Here is a 21834-nt window from a genome sequence, read left to right on the forward strand (position 1 = left end):
GCAGAGGTGTTCATTGGGGCTGCTCTGCAGGGATTCCAGCAGCAAATGGGAAATGAAATCTGAGCTGTGTACAAGAGTTTGTTCCTTGTGTGATCCTGAGCATTTGGCTATAAAATCATGACATGAAAACACAGTTTAAACAAGGTTTAGCAGGAGTCACCTGCATTAGCCACCTGGGCCCATTCATGGAGTCATCATAGGATTTATGGAGTGGTGGGAAATAATAAGAATATTTCTTCAAGATTACCTTTCCCATCATTTTTCATTCCAGGACAGCTGTAATGACCTGTTTCTGACAGCTCTGGGGAAGTACAAATGTGCTACATATCAGACAGTTGCCTATTAGCAAGTACCAACATTTAGTTTGTGTTTGATTTAATCTGACCCGGACTGTGAGGATGGTCCAGTGGTGGCCATTCCTACCAGCCAAACACCAAGGATAGTCTGGTGCCCAGTCCCTGTTGCTGCCAGTGTCTCTCACACCAGCACAGGATCCAAGTGCTCCTTGCAGTGCCCTCTCCCAGCCATTTACAGGCCTGGCTGGAAAACCAAACCTGGCACAAGGGCCAGGATGCGGGACTTGGAGCAGCCTGGTCTAGTGGAAGGAACCAGAGGGGCTTCAAGGTCCCTTCCAGCCCAAATCTTATGTGGTTCTGCAAAGACAACCATCCACCTTTGCACCACAAATCAAGGCTAACCTAGAAGGGTAGTAAACCACTCCTGTGGCTTTCTTGGAAGTTTTAGGTGGTTATTCTCCTATTAGCTGCAAATATTGTAAAAGCAAGTACCAAATGTTTTGGAGTCAATAGCTTGTCATGGAAATAAAGTGTTCATCACTCCATGAGCTGTGTGTGGATCACAGAATCATGGTGGAGTTATTGAGGCTGGAAAAGATCTCCAAGACCATCAAGTCCACCCTGTGACTGATCCCAATTTGTCACCCAGCCCAGAGCACTGAGTGCCACATCCAGGCATTCCTTGGGCACCTCCAGGGATGGGGACTCCAAACCTCCCTGGGCAGCCCCTTCCGAGGCCTGACCAACCTTTCCATGAGGAAATTCCTGCTGCTGTCCACCCTGAGCCTCCCCTGGCCCAGGCTGAGGCCGTTCCCTCTCCTCCTGTCCCTGTTCCCTGGGAGCAGAGCCCGACCCCCCCGGCTGTCCCCTCCTGGCAGGGACTTGTGCAGAGCCACAGGGTCCCCCCAGAGCCTCCTTCTCTCCAGGCTCAGCCCCTTTTCCAGCTCCCTCAGTTGCTTTTCATAGCATTTACTGTCTACCTCCTTCTCCAGCTTCATTGCCCTTTTCTGCCCTTTTTTCCCAGCCCCTCAAATGAGGAGTATGAAAAGATTCATGCCGAATTCGTCTATAAACTGGAGCCCCCAGTGGAACTGGTGTGGTTCCTGCTAAAACATCTAAAGCCCAAGCTGGGTAAGAAAGGGGGAGTGACAGGGCTCCACGTTGGTGCTCTCCAGGCATTTTATTCACTATTTCCAGCCCACACAGAATCACCTTCACACTTCTGTACCCCAGGCACAGCTGCACTTCCCCGAGAAAGGAAATTATCTCCTTGGAGGAGAGTCAGACCTGCTTGGTCAGCACAATGCGCTTTGAGACACGTATATGAGAGGAACTGAGGGTCTGTTAAAATGGGAAGAGACAGGTTTTTCTCTCACTCCCACAGCTCCCAAGTAACTCTGGGTGAATGGCACTGAGATAAGAGTGAGCAGAAACAGATGTGGAGCACAGCTACAAACAGGATGTGAAAATAAACTCATTACTCCATCTGCCCACCGTAAACAGCGTGAAATTAGCAGGGAGTGAGGAATAAAACTCCAGACAAATGGCCTTTTAAAGAGAGCAGAGGGAGCTGGAAGGGCTGCTATTAGAAAAGCTGAGACACACAAAGCCCCAGCCACACACAGCTCGGTGCCTATCCCAATTCCCTGGTCAGTCAAGGAGAAGGAAAGCCCTGCAGCACAGAGCCTGCCAGGAGCTATTTTTAAAGGCATAACCAGAAAGGCCACTCCATCTTTGGGAGAGAAGACCTAATATTGCTCTTGTCCCTGCCTGTTAGGAAGCACCATCAATTTTATAAGTCATGGAGATTTATTTTTTTTCCCTAAGAGGTGCTGTCTTAATGTTGCATAAAATTACTCTCTCAGGGGCAGTGTGAGGAGAAAAACGTGGTGTTATGTTGTCTCAGTTGCAAAGACATTGCTAACAATAAAAGCCCCTGAATGATTTGGGTTTTAAGTGACACAATTACGGAACGGGTCATTCGTGACACTCCAAGCGGCTTCAAGCACCTCTGCCATAAAGTCTGAATGGGGGTGTTTTATGCCATGGGTTTGGGTTGTAAATATTCACCCCTGGCCTTTGTTCTATGAAGCAAGGCTCAGTTTGAGGATATATTTACTTAAAATTTTGCAGGAAATTTTCTCAAATGGTCAATTTGCTTGATTTATTTAAAGTGAGATCCCAAAGTGTTTTACAGCTTTTACAGGCTGGTTGTGTTTATAACCATCCTGGGGAGTATCTTCTGCAATTCACGTAGCAGAGAAAGGGAAGGAAGGTCATAATTTCTATTTTAACCTACTTTTCTAGCAGCTGACAGGACACTGACAAAGTCATCTCCTCTAGAATACAACCTGCTGGGCTTTATCCTCATTCAGAGGAGATCCTTTGGAGAAAGCCAGAGTAAATTAAGTCAAGTATTTTTTCCATTACTCCTATGGATTCTGCACAGATACGTTCTCTAGCTCATTTTTATGGATCTCAGTGAAATTGCAAATTGCCCAAATGATATTTCAAGGAAACTGGTTCCCTGTGTTCGAAGTTCTTCAGTATATGACAGCCCAAGGCAGAGTTTCCCACATGTTGGGAATAATTTCTCTCTCCACATTTGGCAGATCCAAACCAGCCTTGAGTGCTAAATAAACCAGGTCTATGAATAAATCAGGGGCAGGAGAACTCAAATTTGAGATGGTGTGAGATTTGAAATACCTGAAAACTTGACATTGGCCATGAGGCACTTTGATATAGTCTGCAGTTAGATGAAAGGTTTTTCATTTGAGATTCCACTGGGATATTTCAGGAGGAAACCTCCTGGTGGGTTCACCCAAAGTTTGTAATAAACATAATTGAAGTATCTGAACTCCAGCTGCTACTTTCTACTCTAATCAAGAGCAACAGAGGCAGCTCCTTCTTAGCAAACATACTGTGACTGCTGAGGGAGCAGAAATGGAAATACTGGGCTTGAGTGCTGAACTGGGAGGTGCAGAAATTAAGGAGAGGTAGCAGATGGAAGGCAGAAAAGGGGACTTTATGAAGAGATTTGTAGAGTCATGGAGAAAGCAGAGATTTCTTTCTCCTCAGAGACGGAGGTCAGGGACTCACATTCTTTTCAGGAAGCAGGATTTTCCAATATTGTCCAAGCTGGGTCTCACCAGAAGCAGACACTGGAGGGAGTCAAAAAGCAGACAGTCTTTTCTCTCCTTCCCCTTCTGGTTCCTATACAAAGAGAAGACAAGTTATGTTAGAGACAGAGAGTTCCTTTGGGAAGTATTTGAGAAATTCTCCTTCAAGGTCATGACAGCAGTTTATGTTTTTATAGTACAGCAGGATCCAAAATTACTGTACAGGCACTGGAACTGATTCTCCCCTTCCATAAACCAGGTTTCCCTCTCCCTCAGTCTCCCAAGCTGTGGTGCAGTCACGCCTGAGCTGTGTCAAATGCTCCAGACCATCACACCAGCCACCTCTCTGCCACCTGTGTGCCACACAACCACGTCCTGCTGAGCACAGCTGGGCTGCTGGCTCTGCCCTTTGCCAGCAGCAGCAATGAGGACATGAGCCTTGGGGTGGGCTCATCCCCAGGAGCCAGGCTGGATGTGTCCAGCCTGCTTTAGAGAGGAAGAGCAGTAAATAATACGGGATTGGTCTGCTCCTGGCACTGAGGCACAGCACCACTGAGCCCTGATGAACTAATTTAGTAGTGTATGTGTAGCAATAACATCTTTCTCCCAGGATCGGCCTCTCCTCTCCAAATGGGGAACACAGCATTTTGTGCTGGTAAAGAAACTCTGAGGATAATTTACAAAAACTTGGAAAAAGCCAAGACAGAAACAGTGGGAGTCCTGGGGAGATGGTGACAGTGAATAAGGGCCACTTCCTGGGATATATGTGGGCTGACTTCATGTCAAAACACCCACACAGAGCTATTTATACCTCTAGGAAGGTGTAGGCACAGTTAAATGATATTCAAGGAGCAGAGGCCAGGGTCTCCATGACACTGGGCTATTGTTAACTTTGGAGGGCAGAAATGAGATAGGGAGCTGGGAAAGAAAGGGTTTGAAAATATTTTTGTTCTCCAAGAAGGAGAAAATTAATCAAAAAGTTAATCAGGAGCTGGTCAAGTTTCTGTCACTTATAATCCTGCTACCAGGCAGTTCCTGTCACAGAACCATAGAATGATTTGGGCTGGAAGGGACCTCAAAGATCATCTGGTTCCACTCATCTGCCATGGGCAGGTGTCGTTGTAAGACACAAAAGAAAGATGAGAGACTCTAAATATTTCAGAAGGCAAATAGCATAGAAAAAAGGCTTTATTGTCTAATTCTTACTATTTTTTATAAGGTGTTCTGATACAGACTTAACATGATTAGTGAATAGGAACAACACCTCTCTAATCCCATTGGTTAAACTAGAGAAACAGCAAAGCACCACCTGGAGAAAGATTGTTTTGAGAAAGGATAGTTGTTTGCCAAGATTGTTTTGAGAAGAAGTTTTCTTGAGACGTTTTTCCTCGGGAAAAAGTTAGCAGCTGCCAGCAGGCTAAAATCTCTCAGATCCAGAAATATGAGGCCCACAGGCAGGGACACCTTTTACTATCCCAGGTTGCTCAGGGCTCCATCCAGCCTGGCCATGGACACTTGCAGGAATGGGGCATCCCCAGGTTCCCCAGGCAGCCCAGAAGGAGGAGATTGCAGAAGTCCATTTCCTACGGGGCTGCTCTGTAGCCCTGGTTCCATGCCTGAGGTGTTTTGGTTTTCTGAAATTCTTTTCCTAGGGAATTTTCTGCAAATAAGAGGAATGTTTTTGTAACAGTACCTATATTATTCATTCCTTTTCCTAGGAGGGACTTCTTCTTGATGTCCCTCTGGACTGACCAAAGTGATTGAAGAAGTTTGCCTTTGTTTTACCAATCAAATTGGTCTGTGTGAAATAGTGTAAAAGGGAGACACATCCCAAAAATACCGGAGTGATTTTCAGCCTACGGAATGTCAGAGTCTGTGTGGCTGTGACGTAAAACAACGTCACTGCTCCATGCACTGCCTCTCCGTTCCCTTGCAGACGGCATGGCACAGGCCGCGGGCTCCAGCAGGGACTGCCTGCAGGCGGGGGAGTCCTGCACCACCGACCCCGTGTGCAGCGCCAAGTTCCGCACGCTGCGCCAGTGCATCGCCGGCAACGGCGCCAACAAGCTGGGCCCCGGCGCCAAGAGCCAGTGCCGCAGCACCGTCAGCGCCCTGCTCTCCAGCCAGCTCTACGGCTGCAAGTGCAAGCGCGGCATGAAGAAGGAGAAACACTGCCTGAGCGTCTACTGGAGCATCCACCACACGCTGATGGAAGGTCAGTGGGACGGGGCGCTCCTTTCTTGTCGCTGTAGGACACGAAATGAATGACACGCACTCAGTCAAGTCGTCAGGGCAAAAAAGAGGGGAATTTATTTTTCTACTTCGGTTTATATAGATTTTGGATGATGACCACGGATTGGAGGATGAGGTTGCCACCTCTCCAACCACACTGGTCAAACTAGAAGTCCGTCAATTGTCCCTCCTCAAGAGAAAAATGATAAACAAGAAAGACAGTTGCCATAACGTCACTTTGTTTGCATAAAAATCTATAAAAACTCCACTACAGAAATGCAAACATCAGAAGGCTGAAAAAAATAAAAGCGACACTTTCTGATGAGTTTCCTAAATAGGAATTGCTCATGGGCCGTTCTACAGAGCTCTGAAGTTGCTACAAAATACCCCTGTATTATCCTGTTCTGTCCCAAGACATACTGATAGGGCATGAGGGAACAGCATGGAGCTGTGTTGGAGGGGGTTAGGTTAGATATCAGGGAAAGGTTCTTCCCCCAGAGGGTCTCAGACACTGCCCAGGCTCCCCAGGGAATGGTCATGGTCCCAAGGATGCCAGAGCTCCAGTAGCATTTGAATAACACTCTCAGGCACAGGGTGGCATTGTTGAGGTGTCCTGTGTAGGGCCAGGAGTTGGGCTTGAGGGTCCCTGTTGGCCCCTTCCAACTCAAGAGATGTGATGATCCTATTGATCCCTATGGTATTGACATGTTGGGGAAAGTAGTACTGAAAATATGAGATGCATCTTTTTTTTTTTTTTTTTTTTTAATCCAGCTTCTCTTTTATGACATTCCCAATATACATTGAAATCTTTTGCTGGAAAAATGTGCAGCCTATTTTGTATCTAAGTATGTTAACCAAGACGGTGAACACTGTAGATTTTATAGAAACACAATATAAAGCACAGGCTCTGAGAAAAATAGCATGAACTTCAAAAAAATCACTCTCTTAGAATGTCTCAAGTGCATCAGTGTCTTTGGGTTAGTGAAGATCTGGGGCTGGTGACATCAAGTTGGAACTTAAAGTGTTGCCAGAGCCAGTATTCAATAAGTTTGGATTTTGACATTTTTTAAGAGTCACCATAAAATTGTACCTCAGTGACCATAACTCTTCCTTGTCAGGCTAGTGAGTATTTTATGCACCATGAAAATTAAAATGGGGAATAAAACAGACCCTTCCAGCCATGGGCTGTGAAACACTGCTGGCTGAAACCCAAAAGGAAAAGTGCAGGGGTGAGACCACAGGCCAAAAGGCCAAGCAAAACAGAGAGGATGGACACTGCAGTGCACAGGCTTGCCAGGATGGAAACTGGTTGATCAGGTTCCAGGACGCTTTCAGGTGCCACAGCTTGCAGGGTGCAGGGCTATGAGCTGACTGGGGAAATACAAGACTTCAGCACCCTCCAGTATCTGGTCTTTCCCATAATTATGTGTCAGATTTGTTTCCATTGAAGGAGAGCCTGGGGAAGAGGTGCCAATCCAGCTTCTCCAATTCATCTCAGTGGGCCGTGTCACAGACTACCTTCAAGGCTCAAACTTTGGAAACAGGTCACCTGTGACATGGCTGTGTAGGGCAGTGCTGCCATGAGGGTTTCCAGCTCTGGGACACAGAATGGTTTATGATGGAAGGCAGCTGAAAGACCATCTAGTTCCCAGCCCCAGCCATGGGCAGAGAGGGCCAGCTTCCACTGGAAGGAAGAGAAGAGAGAGGCTGGCAAGGAGTGCTGAGAGCAGGCAGGGGCCAGCTCTGGTGCAGATGCAGAATAGCAGTTTGGTGTGGGATGGACTCCCTGCTCAGTGTCTTGGGACTTCCACCTTGGGAATGACTGGGAGAGGGCTGTTCTTGGAGGCTGACAACAGCTCTGCTCCACTTCTCCGCTGTCATGTCCTGAGCCCCACACTTCTTCAAACAACTGACTTCATTTGCAATGCAGATTCACACCCCAAACTTTTGATTTCCTTGCCTTAATTTCCCCAGGGAAATATGTTTCGTAGAAGTCCCATGTTTCAGAGTCCTTACACATGTTTAATTGACTGAGAACGGAAGCTAATCCACACGGTCCGTGTAGAGCTTTGTTTCTCAGTCACATACCCGGGAGGCTACAAAAAGCTTCCTAGAAGCCCCTTGCAAAAACAATCGTGGAAGTGTGTGCTCAGGGAATTTACAAAACACACTATTTACTCAGCTTCTCTTGAGCATACCCGTGTTTAGCCACCTTCCCATTTAGAGACACAATAACATGATGACAACGCGATAACAACTCTCTGATAAGGTGCTTTATCATCAGGACATAAAACTGTTATGCTGGAAAATACAAATGGGCCCCTCTCCAGTCAGTAATGATGCAAGATATTTCAATGAAGGTGTAAAGCTGCCTTGTAATGCACCGGTGGTAATTGCACACGGCTGTGGACACCGGAGCCATTTCTTCCTGCCCACAGCTGGAGGTCAGCATATGCCTGGAGCGTGAGGTTGGACACTCCTTTTATCCCAGCCAGTACAGCTGCTGCTGCTGTCCACATCCATCTAAATGTCTAATAAAAGAACCAACAGGTACTGAGCTGTTTGCTTCGATAGTATTCCATGGTATCCATCAGAAAGATGGGGCATTACAGACCATTGCACAGATGAAAAGGAAGCACCAGTTGAATAAAATCAGGCTCCCAGAGATGTAAAAACAAAGAGAGGAAGTTTCTGCAGGGGCTGTGTGTCATTAGCTTTGTGCCAAGTAAGAAAAGGCTGTTGAAAAGGAGAAAGGGAAAGGTGGCAGTAAATATGGAGTGTGTTACCACACACATAACCCTGTGCACAGCCTGTCTGTGTCCTAAAAAGAGGTGAGGACCTTTGACCCAGGGAGGGCCACAGAAGAAACAGCAATAATGGTGATGGAAACCCTGTGTGTGTAGGGAGCTGGTGATTTGAGCTCTGCCTGTGAGCAGGAGCCTGTGCTACAGCCTCTCTGGCAACCCCTGAAGTGTGCCCCAGAGCTTGAGCTGGAGTTGCAACTCAGCAGTTCCTGACAGGCTGCCCCACTCCAAAACTGAGATATATTTTTAAGAGCCAGTTACATTTTATGCCCTTCCCCAAGGATGTGTCGACACGCCTGTTCCTGTGACTCTGAGTATCCATTTCCTTGTGGCCTTTAGAGCAAAGTTCCCTTGGACACACCAAACAATCTTTCACTGCAGATGTTGAGCCTTGCACATCTCAGCCATCCCTCAGGAGCCTCATCTGCTTTCTCACCAACTTCTCTCTTCCCTCAGGCATGAATGTCCTGGAGAGTTCCCCTTACGAGCCGTTCGTGCGGGGCTTTGATTATGTCCGGCTGGCATCCATCACTGCAGGTGGGTGTGTGAGGATGCTCTGACACCTCCTGGGGTGGGCAAGGAGGGACCTGGCTGCGGGGCAGGCAGGAAAGTCCTTTGTGCTCCCTGTGAGCACAAAGTGCTCACATGTGTTAATCCATATAGAGATTCAGCTCTAGCAACTGTTTTTCCAAGGAGTTGCCTCTGATTCCTGTGCTAAACGGTCACATCAAATGTTCTGGGAAAAAACACTTGTGATTTTGTCTTTTGGCTGTTTCTATGGAGGACTGGATTTAGAGATGTGGTACAAAGACCCCCTCCAATGACCCATCCCAGGCACAGTCATTCTCCATAGGAGCTGGATGATCTGTTCCATGCACACACCTCATCAAACCGGAGCTGCTTGGGCATTGTGAGGTTTGAGAAGGTGCTTCCACACCAGTCACAGGATCAAACTCTGCAGGAAAAAGGGTCAATAACTCAACCTATGTATTGATCCCAGCCTTTAACCACCTGTCCTGAGGGCGACCTCAAGACCCAGAGCTGTGTTCTGCTCTGCATCTAATCCTGTTAACAGCTGAGCAGAGCAGCCTGACACCCTTTAACTCCTCGAGGGCTCAGCAGTTCAAAGGTCAGAGTGGCTGCCAATAGCCTGTCCCTCACCAATGACACAGCCTATGCACCAGAGCCGTGTGGAAGCTTTACCAAGAGTGGGTATTTCACCAAACTCCCTGTCTGGGAGCAGGTAATGTGCTCCTCCTGTGTCTCTGGCAGTTGTGCCCAAACAGCTTTTCCAAATGTGTGCCTTGCTCTGGGGTGACATCCACAGTTGGAGTCCACCCAAGCAAGGAAGGAGCAGCATGTCCCTGCAGCTAGTGAATGTCTGCAGTCTCCACCATGGCCAGGCACTTTTTGGGTGAAAATGTCCTGGAGCAAATTAACCCATCAGCCCTGGACAAGTGGAGCAGAGGGGAGGTACTCCCTGACCTCTCTCTTACTGACTCCACCTGGCAGATTGGTGCACGGACAGGGATTTTTTTTTTTTTTCTGGGTCATGGTTTTATTTACTGAAGTTTTTCCCCTTCTGCTGAATCCCAGAAAGCTTCAGAGCAAGGGGAAATCAAGGAATGGGGAGTTTTATGCATGGTTAACACACTCTAAGGTTTTTAAAGCAAATTAAAATAGGTTGTGCAGAAAAGCAAATGGGCCCAGAGCAGCAGGGATTCTTTAGGGGACTTGGCATCCACTTAGACACACTAAATTTCTTAACCTTTTTGTCTTTATTCATACTGATCAATATTTTCTACAACATAACTTATGACCTGTTGCTCTCTGCCTACCCAATGTCCAGGGTCATGTGGTCAACACTGCCAAAGGACCCTCTTTCAAATTTACCAAAAAGAAATCCCAAGAACTTGTTGAAACATAAGACACCCCTGTGACCATAGGCCAAGTGAACAACAGGTATATTAAACTACATTTTACACAAACAATATATGGCCACTACTAAAACTGCACAAATGGAACCATATTCTTCCACTCTAATTGTAGCAGTGATTTAAAAAGCACATCCGCTGGTGTTGCGTGGGAAGAGGAGAAAATCCAGCATGTTCCCTGTGATTTATTGGCTGAATGGGTAATGAAACTCTTCCAAGTAACTGTTTCCTACACGTTAGCTGGCAGCTCCCCAGCATAAACCGATGCTCTGACAATATTCATCTCTGGGCAGCTTTAAAGGTAAGTTTTTAGTGATGGGATCACAACAAGCAAAACTTTCATCCATCATAAAATAACTGAAAAACTTGGAATTTGACTTCCAGTTCACTGTAAGCAACAGGGGGCAACAGGAAGGGAAAAATAAATGCTGGGAGAAGGAGTATCTGATAAAGTCAGGCAAATAAAGGAGGGCAGCCAGCTCTCATGTGCTCAGGGAGACTGTCAATGTTTCAACACTTGTCAGCAGTGACTGGCTGGTTTTAACTTTCAGTCAAAGAGGGCTTGACTCTGTGTTGGGAATTTATCATTCTGGGGATTTTTCCTCATTGGAAAAATCTTTCTCTGCTGGGGACAAAGTCCTTCTGGTGTGCTGCAAGTCATGATTTTAATTCAGAGAGGTGAAAACCAGCTTCAAATTAATTTTCTCTCTCCAGCTTGAAGAACCCTTGTTTTATCTGTTCGATGAGACACAGTCTGATGTTTCCACTGACTCCTGCCAGGGACCCAGTAGCATTTTTCTCCTCTATAAAACAGACCCCCATCCACCTTTGTAGCAGTCCTACAATGAGTGTTAGACAAATATCTTTCCCTTTTCCCTGTACATATAGAGAAAGCTGTTGGCATATAAGCTCATGAGGTCCCTACTTTCCTACTGAAGACACTGTTTTTCTCATCCATCACTACAGTTTTTGCTTTATTTTCCTGACCTTTCCCCTTGCTGCAAGTTTCCTCCACCTTCCCTGCATCCCACAGCACATGTCTGCTCTCCCACCCAGACTGGGACATTCTTTCTCCTCCTGTTTAGGAGGGTGGACATGCAGAGTGAAGGGTGACCCTGCAAAGGGTGTGAGGAGAGCCCCACATGCACTCACGTGCAGGTAGCATCAGGTCCCAGAGGCTCGGAGCTGGGTGGTACCTCTGACCCCACCCTGTGAGGCCACTGTCACTGCTTAGGACATGGGGACACTGGGTCAGACTGGTCTGGGTGGGCCACATTGCAACCCAGAGAAGTCTCGCTTAGCTGAGCAGATCCTGGGGTGAACAAACAGAGCTGCTGCCAAAGCCAGACACGACCCTCCAGAGGCCTAAAGAAACTCCCTGTCTAGGGCAGTGAGTTCGGAAACTAGTGCAGACCACCCCTGTATCAGAGACCCAGCTTTGCCCTCGGCTCAGTCTTTGACCTTAAGCAACTTGCAGAAACAAGAAAGTTCAGTAGTGGAGATCCCAACACTCAAGTGGATCCCCTCATGGTCAGAAGCAGATGCACTTTCTAATCCCTGCTGTCTTCCAAGCTTCAGGCTGGTTAATTTGCATTAGTAAAGTGTTACCAGATGCCCAGATTAAAGCCGAATTCATTTTATCAATTATAGGAGCTTGATGAAGTGATCTCTGGGGGGTGAAGTCTGGAATGTGATAGTGGATACATCTGGGAAGGGAATTTGGTCCTACCAGGACACGGAGAGCAAACCCACACTTCCCAGGAGCAGGTGTGGTGTCCCCGAGGGGGCGGTGGATGGAGCAGGGTGGGCAGGGACGTCTCCGGGGCGGTGCTGCTGGCAGAGAGGCCAGCTCAGAGCTGCCTCACCGTGTCCCACCACCCCAGGCTCTGAGAACGAGGTGACGCAGGTGAACCGGTGTCTGGACGCTGCCAAGGCCTGCAACGTGGATGAGATGTGCCAGCGGCTGCGGACCGAGTACGTGTCCTTCTGCATCCGGCGCCTGGCCCGGGCCGACACCTGCAACCGCTCCAAGTGCCACAAGGCCCTGCGCAAGTTCTTCGACCGCGTCCCTCCCGAGTACACCCACGAGCTGCTCTTCTGCCCCTGCGACGACACGGCCTGCGCCGAGCGCCGCCGCCAGACCATCGTCCCGGCCTGCTCCTACGAGACCAAGGACAAGCCCAACTGCCTGGCGCCGCTGGACTCCTGCCGGGAGAACTACGTCTGCAGGTAACGTGGGCAGGCAGGGCTGGCCCGCGTGGGGAGCCCTGCCCCGGGCAGGGATGGGTGACGGCCCCGTGACAGAGGCAGAGCGCTCACCCACAAGTGAGCCCTGCTCCGGGGCTGCTCCAGCCCACCACAGCCGCAGACACGCCGGGGCCCTTCCCGTCAGCCGTGGCCTTGTACCCCGCAGAACGTCTCAACGGGCAGAAGGAGACGTGATCATGCTGAAGTGTTTTAGATGTTTTCTATGGATTTTTGGCTTTGGTCCTAGGGAAAGACCTGCTGTAGAAACAGTTCCAGGAATGTGCAGGCTTAGCAGGAATATGGGGAGGGGTCCTTACAGCCACTTTCACCAATCCATCTCCCTCACTGGCCCTCTTCCCCAGCCCAGAGCACCCTCAAGGGGCACCAAGATAGCCTGACAGCCACACACACTTGTGAAGGCCTTAAAACCATGTTTGTTTGCTTGCTTGTTTAATTAGAAAAATTAATCTACACATGTAAAAAAATATACCCTTCTGGTACAAGGCTAAATGTTGGAGAGACCCTGTAGCACCTTCCAATACCTAAAAGGGGCCCACAAGAGAGCAGGAAAAAGACTTTGAAGAAGAGCAAGAAGTGATAGGACAAGGAGGAATAGCTGGAAACCGAAGTGGGGTAGATTTAGATGGGCTGTTGGGAACGAATTCCTGGCTGGGAAGGTGTTGAGACCCTGGCACAGGGTGCCCAGAGCAGCTGTGGCTGCCCCGGATCCCTGGCAGTGTCCAAAGCCAGGTTGGACACTGGGGCTTGGAGCAGCCTGGGACAGTGGGACGTGTCCCTGCCCATGACAGGGGCTGGAATGAGATGATTTTTAGGTCTCTTCCAACCTAAACCATTCTGTCATTCTGTGATTCAGGGAGTCTGTGTTTTGGTGATTGCACCAGGAGTTTTACAGTCCCAGTGTCATTCCAGATCCACCACACCGTCTGTGGCCACCTTGGTTTGCTCCTCTGTTTCCATGCAGCCACAGTCACACACAGACCCCTCCCATGTGCACACTCACTGCAGAACCCCTTCAGTGCTTTTCCTTCATCTGCACTATTTTCACCTCCCTGTTCCTCAAAAAGAGTTTGATATTCCAGAGGGTTAATCCACATAAAGCTCTCAGGAGCGGGGCCCACCTGGCAGTGAGAGATGTAAGGCAGTAACAGCACCATGGGGGCCCAGCCCAGTGCCCTGCATGCAGCTGGGCCGTGAGCAGACACCTGGGGAAGAGCACAAGAACAAGTGTAGGACATACTCCCTGTATTGTCTCAGTCTCTAATTGCTGTGGGGTTTGGGAGCTCTGAGCTGAACTTCCATCAGCCATCCCCTACCAGCACATCATCTTTTAATTACCATAAAAATATTATGTATTTTCACAAAGGAAAGTGAGAGCAGCGGCATCCTCTTGGAGGCACAAAAGTACAAATACCCTCAGTACTCTGCACCCCAGAAACACAGAGGCAGGAGAATGACTGAACTGTGCAGAAGTAGATTCTGAAAGATGAAAAGCCTTGGGCTGACCAGGCCCTGCCCAGATGTTGTCTCCTGGCTACCCAGGGAATCCAGAATGGATAGATGCCGCCCTCTCCCAAACAGGACAAGAGGGCCCAGTGAGGAGGAAGAGGTTCAAAGGGGAGACTGTTACTCCCCAGGAGACTGGAAACTATTTCCTGCAAGCAGCACAGCTGTTAATTATCTGGTCCCTTGGCCTCTGGATATATAATATAAAACATCCTCTAGAGACGCAGAGGGAGCACGAGGTTGACATATGACCTGGTCAATGCCAGCAGTGCAGAATCCACAGGGAGAGCCAGGAATAAATCATAAAGAAATGGGGTGAAACTCTCCAAGTCTCACCCTGTCTGTACTGCAGCTCCTGCACTGCTCTTGCCCTTTGAACTTCCAGGCTCAGAAGGGTGGGTTCTACAATATGGATTGTATAAAATCTGCCGTCACTATCTCCCTTCTCTAAATCTCTAAACAATGGAGTAAGTTCTGGAAAAGATTTTTCCTGTCCATGTTACAGGAGAAAAGGGTTGGTATGGGGCAAATATGGGAACAAAGATGAGGAAGAAAAAAGAAGACTGGAGTATAGGGGAGAAGTGGGCTGGAAAGAGCAAACTGGAATGCTGACACTGACCAGGAGCAGGAGCAATGTGTCTGGAATAGAGTGGATGAAGAGAGGGAGCAGCATGCTGAGTTTTTCTGAGGTTGCTCAGGCAGGGTAAACATTTGAGGTTCTCAGTTCTCAGCTCAGACAGTGCAGGTTGTCACAGAAAGGACCCTCCCTTCAAGTGTTGTCAGTGGTGATGCTTGCTTGAGTTTCTGTGAATTGAGTGAATTGAGATGGATCTGGATCTCCAGTTGTTGCCATGTCCTGCCTGAAAGCCCTGTGTTGATGCCTCAGATGTCCTGTGATCTTCAAACACCACCATGTGCCAAGAGCTGACTGATGCCTAAAGAATTACATGGCAGATAACTGGTTGGCAGAATGATTTGCCAGTTCCACAGGCTCCAGAGGGTTCTCCTGAGAATGGGTATCTGCAGCAGAGGATGGGGCACAGACGTGGTGATGGGTAGGACATTTCGTATCTGAACCTCTGGACATTTCCCTTGATCTGAGGTGGCCTCAGCTGTATTTAGAGTCTTTGGAGACAGAAACTGGGCCAGAGCAATTCTCTATTTCATCAAATCAGACAAAAAATGAAGGCTGGGGTCTTCAGGCAAAGTTATTACCCAAAAGAGAGAAAATGGAGACACAGACTGATTTCCTTCCTGGCTACAGCTCGTCCCTCAAAAACCAACCTCACACAACAGAAAACAAACATTTCTTCCAAGACTCGACTTTTCTTGCAGTCCTGGAGGAAGCCTGTAAAACATTAACTGCAGAACCTGTTCAAAACCTCCTCCTGGGTTTGTTGGGGTGAGCAGGAGATTGTAAAAGGATGTCTGTTCAAACTGTCCAGAGAATACCCACAGCAGCATTCTGCAAAGGCTTTCCCTTCTGTAAACACCACGAGGGTGCTGTTGCAGCCCCTTTTTCCCAGTTACCTTTGATAACGTGTCCTGTTTTGTGCTCTGGCTCCATCAGGTCTCGCTACGCAGAGTTCCAGTTCAACTGCCAGCCGTCATCCCAGGCCGCCAGCGGCTGCCGCAGGGACAGCTACGCTGCCTGTCTGCTGGCCTACACCGGCATCATCGGTAAGGGCTGTCCTGCCAGGCCCTGCCCAGCCTGGGGACACCTCTGCCCAGGGGGGAATGTCCCCTCTGCCCAGGGGGCAAATGCCCCCTCTGCCCTGGGGGGAAATGTCTCTTCTGCCCTGTGGGGGAAATGTCCCCTCTGCCCTGGGGGGAAATTTCCCCTCTGCCCTGGGGGGAAATGTCCCCTCTGCCCAGGGGGGAATGTCCCCTCTGCTCTGGCTTGAGGACAGTGAGTTGGGCTGCTGAGCTCCCAGGGACACCACAGAGTCATGGAATGGTTTAGGTTGGAAGGGACCTGTAAAGCCCATCTCATTCCAACCCTCTGCCACAGGCAGGGACACCTGTCACCAGACCAGGCTGCTCCAGGCCACATCCAACCTGGTGCTAGTCTTTCTCCCTTCATTGACATGACTAAGCCATGGGTATGGGGTAACTTGAGGATGGCTGCAGTGGAGGGAGAAAAAACATGGGCTACTGCAAGATCTGACCTTCTCTTTCTGGTTGAAATAGATGAGTTGTCCCAGAGTGTCTGCTCTGCCAGGGATTCCCTGATGCCATCACCAGTGATGCTACTGGAAATTACCATGCACTGCCATTTTTCTAACTTCAAAGGGTACCACATTGGGGTTTCAGATGCTGCAGAGCCCAGCTGGCAGCAGTTGGCACAGGCACAGACAAGAGTCCAAAGAGAAGTGCCAGTGGCTCTTGGACAAGGTCTGTCCTGATGGATGAGACAGACTGACATTTTTGGGCCAACATTTCATTCTGTTTTAATCCTTCATTCTGGAGATTGAGATTGGCTTTTTCAATGACAGCATGAAAATCTTTATATACATTCCCATCCAGTTTTTGAATGCTCAGCTGGGAAAATAAAAGGCTTCCAGAAGAACTTAGAGCCCCTTGCAAGGTCTAAAGTGGCTCCAAGAGAGCTGGAGAGGGACAGAGGACAAGGGCATGGAGTGCCAGGAAAGGGGGAATGGCTTCCCACTGCCAGAGGGCAGGGATGGATGGGATATTGGGAAGGAATTCCTGGCTGGGAGGGTGGGCAGGCCCTGGCACAGGGTGCCCAGAGCAGCTGTGGCTGCCCCTGGATCCCTGGCAGTGCCCAAGGCCAGGTTGGACACTGGAGCTGAGAGCAGCCTGGGACAGTGGGAGGTGTCCCTGCCATGGCAGGGGTGGCCCTGGGTGGGCTTTTTAAGCCCCCTTCCGACTCAAACCATTCAATGATTCTCTGAATGTTATTAGGGAACCTGAATTCCCAGAAACTGCCCCTTCCTTGGACTGATACACTTTTTAATTGACTGAAGGCTGTGGTGATGGTGATGTGACCAAAAGGGTTGTGACTGCTCCTCTTCTCTCCCCTGGGAGCACAGCAGCCCCATGACACCAGCACTGGAAGGGTTGTGCTGCTGTCATGGAGGGGCCTGGCTGAGGCAGAGCAGCCCCGGAGAGCAGCACGAGGGGATGTCCCTGACCCCCCGTGTCCGGCTGCAGTAACACTTGTCCGTCGGTCCCGGCAGGCAGCCCCATCACCCCCAACTACATCGACAACTCCACGTCCAGCATCGCTCCCTGGTGCACCTGTAACGCCAGCGGGAACCGGCAGGAGGAGTGTGAGAGTTTCCTGCACCTCTTCACCAACAACGTGTGTCTCCGTGAGTGTCACCGTGCGCCCGGGGAGGCTGGCTCTGCATGGGGACATGCCATGGGGTCTGTGGGCATCCAGCTCCCTGTGTCACCAGCAAGGAGCTCTGAAGAGCCTCAGGCATCCATTTGGGTGATGCTGAGAAAGAGGCTGGGAAAGGGATGCTTTCCCCTGCCCTGACAACCCTTTTCTCCATCTTTTCCACACAAAGAAAATGCCATTCAGGCGTTCGGCAACGGGACTCACCTGAACACGGCCGTGGCCCCGTCCATCCCCCCCACCACACAGATGTACAAGCAGGAGCCAAATGCCAACAGAGCTGTGGCCACCCTCAGAGAGAACAGCTTGGAGCACCTCCAGCCCACCAAGGTAGGAGAGGGCAGGCCTGGCCCAGAGAGGTGATGGGCCATGTCTGTGCCTCCTGCAGCCTCCTCACCTCAGCTCCTTCCACCTGTGTCATTTCAGTCACACGCAGGCATCGAACCTACCCTCCACCTCCTGGAGGCCTGATTCACCCTTCCCTTCCCTTCCCTTCCCTTCCCTTCCCTTCCCTTCCCTTCCCTTCCCTTCCCTTCCCTTCCCTTCCCTTCCCTTCCCTTCCCTTCCCTTCCCTTCCCTTCCCTTCCCTTCCCTTCCCTTCCCTTCCCTTCCCTTCCCTTCCCTTCCCTTCCCTTCCCTTCCTTCCCTTCCCTTCCCTTCCCTTCCCTTCCCTTCCCTTCCCTTCCCTTCCCTTCCCTTCCCTTCCCTTCCCTTCCCTTCCCTTCCCTTCCCTTCCCTTCCCTTCCCTTCCCATTATTCAGAGATATGTCTCATTTAGAAGTACTGGGAAATCCATGGTGTTTTCAGCCAGGACCACTGGCTTGGCTCCTCACCATCCCCCAGAGCATCAGTTCAGCTTCAGACAAGCATTTCAGCTTCCCAGGACACAAGTTCCTCCCTTGTTAGATGAGGATTCCAGAGGTCATAATGCAGAGGTTTAGCTAAGGTTTGCTAAGCATTGGAGAATTTGAAAGTAAAGGTTCTGTTCATCAGCAGATTATTACTATCAAAATAATATTAAATTGAAATTATTTTAAAACAAATAGCATGTTCATTTACTGATGATGTCCGTGATAGGCATTAAATATTTTATTTTTAAATTTAAAAAAATGACCTTGACTTGCCACACCAGAGTAATTTTCAGATTCAATTATTTTACTATTGAATAATTAACAGTGACCCTGATTTGCTGAATGTTCAGGTTACAGAAGCTGTCAGTTTTAACTAGACTCTGAGGACCAAGCGTTGGCTTTGCACAGGGCTGACTGATACCTTCAGAGAGCTTCCAAATGTGGGTTACTTTAAAGCTTATCCCAGCTTCCTTGCTGGGAAAACACCTGATTCACCTCTCTCCACCCTGTTTTCACAGAGCAGTTGGTTGGGAGGTGGAGAAAAGTGGCCTCAGTTCCCCTCACTGCTCTGCAGGGCACTGGTGGCACTGCTGCAGAGCCCAGGGATACCTTCACTGGGCCATAGGCTGGGCACCCAGCAGATCTGGAGCATTTCCCTCAAGCTGCTGCTACCCAGACCTTAGAGAAATCAAAGTAGTGGCCTCAAGTTCAGATGTAGCCCTGAGAACTCCATCCTGGAAGTGATGGGGAAGCTGTGAACTGTCTGTGACCAGGACAGTGTTCCCAACAGCAAGTGGGAAGCTGGAAAAGGCAGCTGCAGTAAAGGATGGCCCTGCCACATCTCCATCCTCCTCGTGGCACCAGCACGTCCCTCTGCTGAGGTGTGAGTGCTGCTGGCACCTGATCCCTGCTGGTACTGCAAGAGAAACCAGAGATTTGGGTCTTGGCTTCAGCCTCAGCTTCAAATCCAGGTCCCATTCATTGTTTAATAAGGTTGGCACCTCTGGACCTGAGGGGGAAAGCTGGTGAAATGTCTCCTAGCACCATGGAGGTACATTCCACACCACCTTTAAGGTCACCAGGGCAAGCCACTGGATGGCCATTGACGTCACACACACCTCCAGCCTGTGTCCAAACATTTGTGTGCCCACCCATGACTCTGCTGTGACACCACCTTCACCAGCATCCCCTGAAGGGCTGTGCTGACCTCCAGGTCAGAGTCTGGGTGCTGGAATCAGCCCTGGCCTCTCTGCACATGCACACACCTGGGGCTGCACAGCCTCGAGCCCCAAATCCTCTGAGGCACCGAGGAGGGGCACCAGTTTGGTTAGAGAGATGGAGCCCCTCTCCTGTGAGGAAACATAGAGAACCGGAATTTTTTAGTCTGGAGAAGAGAAGATTCAAGGTGACCTAACTGTGGCTTTCCAGTGCCTGAAGGGGTTCCAAGACAGCTGAAGAGGGACTTTGGACAAGGGCCTGGGATGACAGAACATCCAGGGCAATGGGGAGTGGCTTCCCACTGCCAGAGGGCGGGGTTGGATGGGATATTGGGAAGAAATTCTTGGCTGTGAGGGTGGGGAGGTCCTGGCACAGGGTGCCCAGAGAAGCTGTGGCTGCCCTGGGAAGCTGCTCCAGGCCAGGGTGGACAGGGCTTGGGGCAAGCTGAGATAGTGGAAGGTGCCCCTGCCCATGGCAGGCGGCTGGAATTGGGTGGTGTCTTCCAGCCTACCCCATTCCATGATTCCATGATCAGCCACACCCCTCAGGCTGTCTCCTTTCTCTTCCAGGTGTCTGGAGAGGAGAGGCTCCTGCGTGGCTCCACTCGTTTGTCTTCAGGGACCTCCAGCCCAGCAGCCCCTTCCTGCTGGGCAGCCCCTCTGCTCCAGGTGTGGCTGCTCCTCTCCCCTGCTGTGCTGAGCCTCCCCGTGATGTGAGGCAGGGCGGGCACACTCCAGGCAGAGACTCGATTTGTGTGGGTTTCCTTACTGAACAACCAGAGCAGTAACTTTTTCAGGAGAGCAGGGAGAAGGGAGGGGATGGAGAGGCAAGGTGAGTGTTTGGGCATCCCTTCCTCCTCCTCATCTGTCTGCCAGTTTATTTGATTTTATATGATCAGCATTGTTGACAACCAGCTCATTCTTGGTCCTGGCCACCTTTCCACACCACAGCTTGGTTGTTTCTCCAGCTCTCTATGGATAGGGCTGGAGTCATGGACAATCCCCTTGAAAAAGATGAAGGAGAGAGTTGATCCAAGAAATAAGAGCTGCAAAGGAAATGCTTTTTCCTGCCCCAGCCAAGAGGGGAAAGACTTTTGATGGATGGACAAATGGATGACCTGTCAGGAGGTTTCCTGAGACCCACATTGAGGGGCTCTTGACAGGACATGTCAAGTGATGTGGAATTCAAACTGTCTCCAGGGTTGTTTGGGACCTGAAGGACAATGCACCTGGTTCCTTCAGACTGGAGAAACCAGAAGACTGGTGAGAAGGCGGTTGGTTCACTGGAAAGGAACCTGAAGCACCTCTGGGGAGGACCAAGTAACCACATTCTGAACTGGCTGGTAGGGATTTTCCACCCTCTCAAAACCATGGCCCGAGTGCAACCAGCATCCACGTCCCAGCTATCACCTGCCCCTCAGGCCCTCCTCCTTAGGGGAACCTGTGTCCTGTATTGATGGTTTTCAGGAAGAAACATGTGTGTTGCATTTTGTTTACAACAGAATTTTTTGTGTCCCCACACAAACATCTCTATCCACTGGTCCTGTACAGTGTTTGGGGCATTTTTTGTCACATCCAAACAACCAGAGGCAAATATTGTCCCTCCCCAGGCAACCCTTTCTGCATCAGGGGCCAGTGTGTGAGCCCATGGGCAGGATTTGATGTGAGCCCAACATATTCCACTCTCCCGCGCTCCCTGTCCATCCACTGGTCTTGTAGGCACAGGGTCTCCAGCCAAGGGATTTCTTTAGTTTTCCTGGGGAGAGACAGGATAGGAGATGTTTGCTAAATACCACCCTGAAGACAGAAATACCCAGCCAAGAAAGTCCAAGTCATGAATTGTATCATGGGTAGGGACTGGATTGCTACAGTTTCCCCTCCTTGAAGAGCAGGCAGAGGACGCCACCAGTGTCCAGGTGAGCAGGTGAAGGGCTTTGCCTCTTGCCATGCCCTGTTTTTTCAGTGAAGATGTCATTTAAGCAAAGGCTGCTGAAGTGGCCCTTTCTGCCGAGCCTCAAGCAGAGCCCCGGGGAGGAAAGTGAGGATGAATGTCTCCCAAGTGTCTTGGGGCACAGGGAGGCAGGTGTGTGACCTTGGACTGCCTGAGCATCCCAGGGTCTTTCCTCGAGGAGGTGACCTGAGGCATCCCAGTGCCCTCTTGGGAGGCTGAACCACTTTACTACATTAAGCCAGGAAAGAAGATGGTATGGGAGAGTGAGAAGGTTTCCCAGGATAAATCTTGCCCA

The 21834-nt window shown here is 49.8% G+C and overlaps 1 protein-coding gene across 1 annotated transcript; it reads left to right on the plus strand.

Annotated features, from left to right (window-relative positions):
* Positions 1–5356: 5356 nt before the first annotated feature.
* Positions 5357–21293, plus strand: LOC136360364 (GDNF family receptor alpha-4). Its single transcript, XM_066317555.1, has 7 exons — positions 5357–5630; positions 8908–8988; positions 12269–12614; positions 15727–15836; positions 17357–17491; positions 17693–17850; positions 20159–21293. Exons 1-7 carry the CDS (start codon positions 5357–5359, stop codon positions 20303–20305), a joined length of 1251 nt encoding a protein of 416 aa, XP_066173652.1. The 3' UTR covers positions 20306–21293.
* The last annotated feature ends 541 nt before the right edge of the window (positions 21294–21834 follow it).

This window comes from Sylvia atricapilla, chromosome 4 (assembly GCF_009819655.1).
Source record: "Sylvia atricapilla isolate bSylAtr1 chromosome 4, bSylAtr1.pri, whole genome shotgun sequence".
Lineage (NCBI taxonomy): Eukaryota > Metazoa > Chordata > Aves > Passeriformes > Sylviidae > Sylvia > Sylvia atricapilla.

Excerpts from the sequence above, each read along its gene's own strand:
- LOC136360364 (XM_066317555.1), top strand. The coding sequence starts at position 5,357 with ATGGCACAGGCCGCGGGCTCCAGCAGGGACTGCCTGCAGGCGGGGGAG. Across the intron at positions 5,631-8,907 it reads CCACCACACGCTGATGGAAG|GCATGAATGTCCTGGAGAGT; the intron begins GTCAGTGGGACG and ends CTCTTCCCTCAG. Across the intron at positions 12,615-15,726 it reads CGGGAGAACTACGTCTGCAG|GTCTCGCTACGCAGAGTTCC; the intron begins GTAACGTGGGCA and ends TGGCTCCATCAG.